Raw genomic sequence first — 10,467 nt, 5'->3', positions numbered from 1 at the left:
ATAGAAGGGAAAATGATTTTAGAATAAAATGTATAAAAAGGAAGAGAAAATAATGATAGAATAGAAGTGTGATTTAAGAATAAATATAAATATAAAATGATTTTAGAAAAAATTGTGTACGAATAATAGTTATCCTCGTGCCATGTCATAGAAGTGAATAAAATGACTTATTCACTTTACACCATTCTTTCTCTAAGTACCCATTCCATAGAAGGGAAAATGTCATAGTAGCACGCATTCCTCGCTCAGTTTCGTTTCTCCGTTCTGAGTCTTAGTTTGACGCACAACCTTCAAATACTTCTTCAATATTGTTTATTCACAGGTTTATCTTGCTTTTGTTTCTTCTAATCTAGGTTTTGGTTCATATAATCCCAAGTCCTCTACTTCGTTGCGCTTTACTTTTGGATTTTATCTCGTACTCTTTTTCTTCTTGAGTTTAATGTAGGATTTATTTATTGGTACTGATTTTGCTCACAGATGGCAAAAATGCACTCACAGATCTCGTATTTGAACGTTCATCCGTTTGTCAATAGGTATTTTATATCTTCTCACTCTTGGATTCTTCCTTTGTATATTACATTTTAAGGATCATATTTATACTCTTAGATTCTTCTTTTATAGATTTTCAATTTTGTCCATGTCCTGAAAACTGAATCTTAATTGTATTTTGTTTAATATATTTGTCTGGATCTTAATACTAATAATATTTTGTTAATCTGTGTTTTATCTCTGCTTTATTTTAAGCTTCCTAATTAGTAATTACAAATTGCATTGTTTATGCACATGAAATTGGATTCTCTGTTTATGTTAAATAACCTTTTGTATTTCTATCTTTTTCTGTTTTATCTTATTTACCAAAAAATTAAAATGAATAACTTTTTTGTATTTCTGGATGTTGAGTTGTTGATTGTAGAGGAATTCTAACTTTAGAAATGGATAATCTGATTAATTTGTATAGTTATTCATAGCATTGGTTGCCTCTATCAGTTTGTGCTTGGTCCATGTGGCTGACTTGTGGGGTTGATTTTTGTTTTCTCTATTTTTCAGTATCAATATTACTGCAAGTTTTTAAAACTAGTTTTTAAAACATTGATCTACAAAATCTAGTATTCTAGAAATAGCTAAATCCAAAGCACCGTGGTTAATAAAATAACTTGTGAAGCACTTCTATATTTTTATATTTAATTTTCAACAATTTAATGTGTAACTGGAACATGATAAATTTAAATAAAGACTGACTGAATTTTTATCATTTTAAATACCACACAATAGGTTGGATTACTGAAAAAGAACAGTTTAAAACATTATTCCTTATTATAATCCGGAAAATTTGTTATACATTCCTTCTAAGTAACTATTTTAAAACAATTTAAAAAAAATTAATTTGGTTAGCTTCGGTAATTGCCTCCTTAGAATGGTTGCTTGGAAAGGAAAAGAAAAAGGAATGACATAATGTTGTTATGGTTTATAATTTCAACAGAAATTGCATAATTTTGTAAGTTCTGGAACTTACAAGGTTTCTTCCTGTATATGTAGTAGTGAAATGGTTCTGGTAATATGATATGAGAATGCCAACTATTGAAATATCAAATAATAGTTAATGGCAATAAAATTGAAGTTCAAATAGGAAGTATATGTACTATGGTTAGCCCAAAACAAAGTTGTGACAGACGACATGAGTTGGTGGTTTATGTATCAATATATTTATAAACTTAAATCACTTCCCATTAACTATAATTTTAATTTATTTAAATTAAATAGATATATTGTGATCAATATACATTTACCCCAAGGAGGACATCAACTAATGTTTTCCTGTCAAGTGTCGATGGTTAAGAGAGTAAATGATACTAGTCAGAGTATAATAAAGGCAAGTTAAATATGGAGTTGATACCAGATAGCGATAATAATGAAATGTTGTATATAATCTTTCTCATCATTTTTGAAGCCTTTTTGGAGCAGGGATTCATTGTCTGTCATTGATATTGGGACAGGAAGGTCGTAGATATCATTGACTAGGAATATATATAATAACAATCATCATAATTCATACCAATTTCCAAATGAGAGTGACCTGATATCTAGAAAAAAGAATAGTAACAATAGTAGGACACTTGAAAACTTTAACATGCATGAGCTATCAATGGAAACATGTCAAATACATTGAGTTTACAGCATCAGAAGTCAAGCTATACAAACAAGAATATTTAAACAGAATATGTTTCACAAGTACAAGACTGAATTAGAATACATAACTATTGAGATTTACATCAATATAGACCAGATTATAAAGGCTGTCAAGAACAAAATTTTGGACCCTCAACAACCCAAAAAAACTCAAGTGAAATGAACATGCCATACATTAAGCACAATATGGAACATTATCATCCACACACAGAAAAATCCTATTCAAGTGCATTGTAGTTGTGAAGAAATTCACTGCCACGATATTAAAGATAATAGATGCCTTTAAATCCAATTTAGTGATGAGTTACTATCATAGGGGAGAGCACCAGAATAAGTGGTCCAAGGGTAAATCCAATTTAGTTCAGAAGGGGAGAAGTAAAGGTGAATTAAGATTGTGCAGTTTACATTTATAAACTTCTTTCTATACTATATAGACATAAGAAGCAACTAGGAAATGAAAGTAATTTTTCTATAATTATTTTATGATGTTATTGCATTAATTTTTTCTCCTTTCTTTCAATTGCTGTGATAAAAACATGCTTAAGATTTTCATAAAAAGTTGGGAAAATCGTGGCAGGGTTAGAAAAAGCGTGCTTCAGATTTTCACATAGCTAGCATGCCCTGCCCAAATCTCTTTTGAACTTTTTAGCTATACTTTTCTTGAACAAATAGTATAAATTTTTGTCAATTTTTATTTTCAATTTTAGCCTATGGGTGATGGTGACTAATAAGAATCATAATATAGTACTTGTTGATATTAACCATTGCACTCTTGCTTTAGCTCTAACTCTATCATTTTTTCTATGTAAATGTACATTTGTTATTTCTGCCAATAAGATCTTCTGGACTCACTTTTAAAGATTAATCTACATTGCAACTTGATCACCAGGTATATATGAGTTTTTCAACTTAATCTACATTGCAGCTTGATCACCAGGTATATACGAATCTATCACTTTTATTCTATTATTGTTTTTTAGCTTGTTAAAAATTCAAAAGAAAATAGTATATATGAGTTTTTTATGTCATTCTATCACTAGTTTATTGAGGCCATTTCACTCAAAAAAAAATTCCAGTTTATTATATCAAATGGATAAGAGTTGGATACATGACAACTCTCTAAATTAAGAGAAGTACATTAGAGGGGTTCTAAATTTTCTTGATTTTGCCTTTGCTAAATCTTCCAAGGATGGAAAAATTTTATGTCCTTGTACTAAATGTGTCAATTGCAAGTGGCGCTCTCGAATGGATGTTTATGAGCACATAATATGTAATGGATTTCTAAGAGGATATGTTACTTGGATCTTTCATGGTGAGCAAGTTGGCTCTTCTAGTTCTCTAGAAACATCTCAATTAGAAGGGGAGTTTGATCATGATATGGATATGTTGATTCACGATGCATTCGAGATGCATGCAATTAATGAAAGTGATGATACAAATGTAAACATGGAGAATGGAGATTCTAGAGAATTCATGAATGAACCCAATGTTCAACAATCCGAAGAAGGTAATAATTCAGATAAACTTTATCAGTTATTAAAGGAGACAGAGCAAAAACTTTATCCTGGTTGTAAAAAATTCACAAAATTGTCATTCATTGTTCACTTGTATCACTTAAAGTGGCTAAATGGGTGGACTGACAAAAGTTTTACAATGTTGTTAGAGTTATTAAGTGATGCCTTACCAGAAGAAAATACTTTACCCAAATCATTTTATGATACAAAGAAGATTATTTCCGGGTTGGGTCTATCATATGAAAAAATTCATGCTTGTCCTAATGATTGTATATTGTATAGGAGGGATTTGGCTAATGCTGAAAATTGCCCAAAATGTAAGTTATCAAGATGGAAAGACAACTCTGATGATGTTGAATGTAGAAAAAAGATACCAGCAAAGATTCTTCGTTGGTTTCCTCTTATACCAAGACTCCAAAGACTTTTTCTATCATCAAAAATAGCTTCTTTTATGACATGGCACGAGGATGGTTTGATTCAGATAAATGATAATGATTTGATTAAACCAGAAGTTGATGATGATGATGATATCATTGAATTTACAAGAGCCATGGAGAATGTTTGCCAAAATATAGAGGATGACAATAATGTAGAAGATGAAAGTGAAGAAAACTTCTTTTAAATTTTTTTGCAAATTGTTTTGTATGCAATTGTTTGCTTTTGCAAATCTTTCAATTGTCATGCCAAATAAGACTTCAAGTATCACTACTACATGGAATTGCACCTTCAGTTTTTTTGTTAACTTCAACATCTTCCTTACTTTCGTTAACCCTTGATCTCTCTCATTTGCCCTGGAATCTGGAACAATCTTTTGTTGTTTGCTCAGTTTTGTCTTATCTAACAATGTATTGTTGTCAACTTATATTAATGATTTTTTTTTAGTGGTTACATCATTTTTGTGTAACTGTTTATTTCATGAAAATCTTGATGCAGATAGGTATTTGTCTTTTTTTATGTTTAAAGTTGGTGGTTGTTGCATCATCTTGATTGAAACTAACTACTAAGTAATTACTATGTAGAAGTTTCTATGCTAGGAAGTGGTCTCAGCTGATTGGAGATTAATATATGGATCGATATATTTTCACAATGCTTCTTTGTAAGAGTAGACCTTTTACAACACATATATGTACACTCACAAAATATTAGGATTAAGCCTTTTACCTGTGTTTTCAGTCACAAGGTTTGACATAACCTTGCTGTCTTTCCTTGCTTTGCATATCTCTCGGACTTGAAACATGGAGAGGTTATGAGTTTGTTCCTTCTGGTTTGTTTTCAGTAAATGATTTCTATTGTTTGAGTCTAAATTCTGAATTAATAAAAAGCCTCTACTAATAATAAGGAATTGGGTCATCCTAGAACAATCTGGTAAATCAATCAGCCATTTATATTGTTATCCTTTTTGCACATTATACAGATAGTTACTGTACACCAAGGAAGCTGCTGATTTGCATATCTAGTGACAATCTCTATTTCTGTAATTTAAAATTGTCCTGCCACCATATTTTCTCATTTGTTCTCTACTTTTTAAGATGCATGTGTGCCGTGAATGTCTGATAATTGTTCGTCTCCAGTGACCCCTGTCCGGCCCTCCAGTGAGCAATATACGACCATCTGGCAATTTTCAGCAACCCATGTAGCAGCTTTTTTATATCTCTCTTATTCTTTTTTTTTATACGTTGTTTTTCCTTTCCTGTTTTCTCTTCCATCAGTCTATCTTCCAAACTTACTTGTATTGAACAATTTATAGGGTATATCTACTTTTATTTTAACTAATTAACAGTGTTGTCATCTCGCATTTTCTAGTCATAGGCATTTTGATTTGTAACAAGTACTATGGGGAAGCGTAGAAAGTTGAATACTACACGAAATAATCACCCTATTATTGAAGAAAATACATAATTTGGAGGTATAAAATTTTTATCAGCTTAAATTATTTTATTTTATATAAATTGTTTATGATAGAGTCTAACGGTGTTAAGTTTTAATCATTGATTATATTTAGAACAACAAATACAAGAAGAAAATGACATTGAGACTCATACATCTTTTGACAGTGCAAGTGAAAGTTCAAGTAAAGGTAAGTATAACTTTTAGGCTTTTTAACAATGCAAGTATATACATTTTTCTTGACATATATTGGATAATATGCCATATATTTGTGTTGATTTAGGTGAGAAGAAGACTAAAGGTTATACACATATGTTAGATGTGTGGGACATGCCAGATGGAGAATTCATACTTGTTGAAGTAGATCCTTTGGGTAATCCCATGGGTTGTGAAGGGAAAACTTTATTAAATGCAATAGGGAGCTTGGTAAGGAGACATCAATGTGCTCCTATCAATTATCTTAGCTGGAAGGACATGCCTGAGGACTATATTGTTAATATGCTTGAATTGATTCAGGTCTAGTATAAAATTTATAAATTCTATTTCCTTTTATTTTTTGTAAAAGTTATGTATGTAATAAGTCTAACATGTTTTTTTGTTAATGATACGTAGAGTAAATTTCAATTTGTTCCTGAATTGACTGAACAAGCAAAGGAAGTACTAAAGGATAACATGAGTATGAAGTGGAGGCAATTTAAGTATGATTTGAAATCAAAAGGATATGATGAGAGTCAAACTGAGGAGGAAATGTTTTCTCATATTCCTGATTCAAGGGTTGATCCTTCTCAATATCGTGATTTGCTACATTATTGGTGTTCTGAGAAAGGGCGGGTATATCTTATTAAGTTATAGTTAATATAATACTTATATGTCATATGCTGATTTTTATTATTGACCTTTTATATTTATTGGTTATAGAAAATAAGTGACATCAACAAAAGGAGCGCTCGAAGTATGAAGACTTACACTGCATGGGAACTAAAAATCTTCCGAGACTAGTTCATGAGATGGTTTGTCTCTTTTGATAATATTTCTTTTCATCTTTTAAAAATTAGCAGCTAGAAATATAATGGTTGATATTTTTGTGACTAATGTTAGACAATAAAGGCTAAAGGAGTGCAACCTTCTCGAGCACAAATTTATATAAACACTCAAACCCGACAAAATGGAAGCATTGTTAGAGAAAAAGCTGCTACTGTAATTGTAAGAATTTTATTTGGTATATTGCTTTTGTGTTTACTACTAAGAGTTCAGTGGCATGTTTATTTGACCACCATTTTTATGACAATTTATTATAGTTGATCACTAGCTTTGTCTAAAAGTCTTGTACTTGAATTATATAAATTTTGGCAAGTACTATAAAATATGAAAATTGGTTGTATCAAATTTTAAAGATTGGATTTTAAAAAATCAACTTCTAAGGAGATTATAGATGTAACCACATCAAGTCTTTATTTATACTGAGATTATACTTATAAATAGCCAAGAGTCTCTATTCACTGTCACTTTCAATTTCTATCACTCTTGCATATCCCACTTTCAATTTGGTAAATTGGTTGTGCTGTTAGAGCTCTAACTGACTCTATCAAGGGAAGCGTATCGCGGATTATAACCCAACCCTGCACGTATGACCAATTTCAGCAGAAAATAGAAGGATGAATAATTCATACACATTTTATAGATCAAACTGCATAAGATATTACTGCACTGTTTAATGAGCAAATACAATAGCAGTTATGGTTCAATAATGTTAAATTCACAAACCTCTGGGCAATCCTGTCAATTTCAATGAACAGGTCAAGTATGGTGCATCTACGCTGCTCAGTTTCAAGCGATAGAAGTCTTGCTGCATGCACCAAGTCATAGGTTCTAGGGTATGTTGGAAAAGCCTCACACCTAGAAGCCACAAAAAAACAATTGTTAAGGAAACTATAAGTTATGTAGGACCTAGAAACTAACTATTCTTTCACAAAATCTTATCAAGACTAAAAACCATATGTGATTCAAAAAGTAAATAAAACATGTTTTAATTTTTTAATCAACTATGGTAAACAAATAGTGACTCATTCTTGAGAAAACGATAAGGTTTCATTTCATGTAACTCGATAATTTTAGAGCCTGAGTTCATAGGGAAATCCGTAAATTATGTTGTGAAACTTTACATGTATATAAGCTCCAAGCTCTGGTATTTATAAATTTCTTACAATTTTATCACAATATATTTCTGTAAAAATAATGTTGATGTCTGCATCCTTATAAATCTACAAAAACCCAAAAATTGAGTGTTTACAAAGTGTGAATGTTGCAACACGGTATAAACCTCCACTGAAAAATAGTTGGACTTAGAATAATGTTGAGAATATGCTTAAATATCTTTAGTTTAAAAAAATGATAAATTAGTTTTGTTAGAAATCAGTTATTTATGTTTCAAATGTTTAAATTTAATTTGCTTTGATTATATTATGATTTATTTTTCTATTTTTAGAATAGGCTAATATTAATAGTTGATTCTTATGTTAGCACAACACTACCCATATTCCCGAATCAATAGCCAAAAACTGTGGAAGACTTGTAAATATACTTGTTTTGTTTGACTTTATACTTATACTTGTTTTTCTTATGTAGGATGAGTTGAAGAAGCATATGATTGAGGCAGAAAGTTCACAAACCACTCAAGATACTACCAATTGGAAAAATGATATATAGTCAAAAGTTAAAGGACCTGAAAAAAGAGGACGAGTACGTTGTCTTGGAAAGCTTCCACGACATGCAAGTTCATACCAAAGCTCTACCATAGACAATAGGATTCAAAAATTAGAGAGTTTGCTTGGAAATCTTGTTGTGTCCTTCAATCACGGTTTGTAGATGATCCACAGATTAATCAAGTTTTACAAGCTGTAGCTGAAGAGGTATGAATTTTTATAATGCAATTTATTTAATAACTCAAATGATATAATTTTTTATAAATTAAAAAATCTTTTTTTTTCTCATTTAGGTACCTACAAATGTTTCAAATGATTCTATCAGTGAAAATCATCAAACTGCAAGAGACCCCAAATGAGAAAAGTTGATATAGGTGAGTTAATTGAAATTCAAATAATTAAATTTTTGATACTTCATGATGGTGATAATTATCATAACGTTGTAAAATTGACATCTTTCATATTTATTTTTTTTTAGGATTGGTGAAGGATTTACATGCAGTAGATCATCATAGATGGCAATACTTACAGGATGACATTTATCAATACAATATGTTTTCCTTTTTTTATTTCTAATTAGCAACTTTAATATCATGAATTTGCCATTTTTATAGCATAGTTTGGATACTTATATTTCTAGCTCTATGAACAATGATACTTGAAATATAATACAAACATGATGTTTAGAATAGTATGATAACAATTACTGGTTGTTGACATTGACATGGAATCTACTTATCTTTTCCTCTTTTTTTTTTCTTCCAAAAAACATGACTAATACCTCCTTTAAACAATGGGGAGCTTATAAAATGATTCATAGATTAAACGTATGACAAAAAAATAATGGGAAAAAGATTAATGTATTTCGTTGATTATGATGAATAATTTATGATATGATGTTGTTGCATTAGTTTTGGCCCACCCTGGAATCTCAGTTTTTGTGTGGATTGGGTTGTGGTGGTGGCCCCTCTCTCTAGCTGTGGCACTTGTATTCTTGTGTGGAAACAGAATATGTTGTTTTCAATGGTCTGGTTGAGCTTAGGGAAGGGTGAATATTATAATATATTGTATATATAGTTTTATTATTTAATGAAATTTAGCAAGAACAAAATATTAAATTAGATATATCAATATATCAATTAATGAAATTTGAACTACACTTCGTATAGAGTACACATATTCTCTATAAGAGATATATACATATATGTATGTATGTATGTATGTATATATATATATATATATATATATATATATATATATATATATATATATAGGTACAATAATAATAATAATAAATACTTTTACCTATAGTCAGAGCATGTAAGAATAAGTTAATGACTTTTACCTACGGTCATAACATGTAAGTACAACTTAATGGTGCTTATCTATAGTAGGGGGTGTAAATATAAGTCAATGAATTTTACCCATGCATATTGCAAATTGTAGGTATCTCCTATAGTGAAAGTCAAATGTAATTGTTGGTAAAATTATGTCTGTAGGTAAAACTTATAGTGATAGGCTATTAGTTGTCCCTATATGCCCCCTCAAAGTTGACAACTTCAATGTCCGTAGGTCAAAGTCCATGATACCTTTACCTATGGAATTTAGTTTTTTAGTGACATTTTTTGTGTGTAGGCATAAGTCATTTTTCTTGTAGTGATATTCCTCCACCAAATTGAAGCCTTAGCATTGTCGTAACCTGTGCACAGGTTAGGCGGGTCAGCACCATACTTTGATAACAACACTTGTGCCCACATTGAGTCAGGTTTGTGAAAAAGATTCCACCTCCACTTTGCCAGAAGGGCTACATTAAAGGTTGCATATTTTTTATTCCAAGCCCTCCCTCCTCTTTTGGCCTTGTAACTTCTTCCCATCTCACCCAAGCTATCTTCCTTCCGTCGTCTAAGTAACCCCATAGGAACCTCCTCTAAATAGAGACAATTTGCTTTACCACACTCTTTGGGACTTTGAAAAAAGAGAAATAGAAGAGTGGCAAAGATGTTAGGACAGAGTTGATTAAGCATACTCTCCCTGCCATGGATAGAGATTTATGTTTCCATTTAGCTAGCTTCTTGTTTTACTTATTAAGTATAGGCCTCCATGTCTCTGTTCTCCTAGGGTCTACTCTTAATGGAATGCCCAAATAATTGAAAGGTAGTTAGGTCACTCTACAATTT

General features: G+C 30.8%; 1 protein-coding gene across 5 annotated transcripts; it reads left to right on the top strand.

Moving 5' to 3' along the window:
- The first annotated feature begins 208 nt into the window (after positions 1 to 208).
- LOC109815169 (uncharacterized) lies at positions 209 to 9,360 on the top strand. Of its 5 annotated transcripts, XM_083070676.1 has the most exons (12): positions 209 to 322; positions 478 to 533; positions 3,077 to 3,124; positions 5,505 to 5,607; positions 5,704 to 5,778; positions 5,872 to 6,104; positions 6,201 to 6,419; positions 6,507 to 6,598; positions 6,687 to 6,791; positions 8,214 to 8,497; positions 8,584 to 8,664; positions 8,769 to 9,347. In XM_083070676.1, the coding sequence occupies exons 6-8, from the start codon at positions 5,901 to 5,903 to the stop codon at positions 6,585 to 6,587; spliced, it is 504 nt and encodes a 167-aa protein (XP_082926802.1). In that variant the 5' UTR covers positions 209 to 322; positions 478 to 533; positions 3,077 to 3,124; positions 5,505 to 5,607; positions 5,704 to 5,778; positions 5,872 to 5,900; the 3' UTR covers positions 6,588 to 6,598; positions 6,687 to 6,791; positions 8,214 to 8,497; positions 8,584 to 8,664; positions 8,769 to 9,347. The 5 variants fall into 5 exon arrangements, 4 of the variants coding, with proteins under 4 accessions (XP_082926802.1, XP_082926803.1, XP_082926804.1 ...); XM_083070677.1 differs by lacking the exon at positions 209 to 322 and having other exon boundaries at positions 356 to 533; XM_083070678.1 differs by lacking the exons at positions 209 to 322; positions 478 to 533; positions 3,077 to 3,124 and adding exons at positions 3,138 to 3,694; positions 3,984 to 5,334.
- Positions 9,361 to 10,467: the final 1,107 nt, after the last annotated feature.

The sequence above is a fragment of the Cajanus cajan genome, chromosome 3, assembly GCF_000230855.2.
Source record: "Cajanus cajan strain Asha chromosome 3, NIPB_CcT2T_4, whole genome shotgun sequence".
NCBI lineage: Eukaryota > Viridiplantae > Streptophyta > Magnoliopsida > Fabales > Fabaceae > Cajanus > Cajanus cajan.
Note: the sequence above shows the minus strand (reverse complement) of the source record. Positions and strands in the feature narration are given on the sequence as shown.

What these genes read in the sequence shown, in the direction of transcription:
- LOC109815169 (XM_083070675.1), top strand. Translation starts at nt 3,433, where the DNA reads ATGGATGTTTATGAGCACATAATATGTAATGGATTTCTAAGAGGATAT.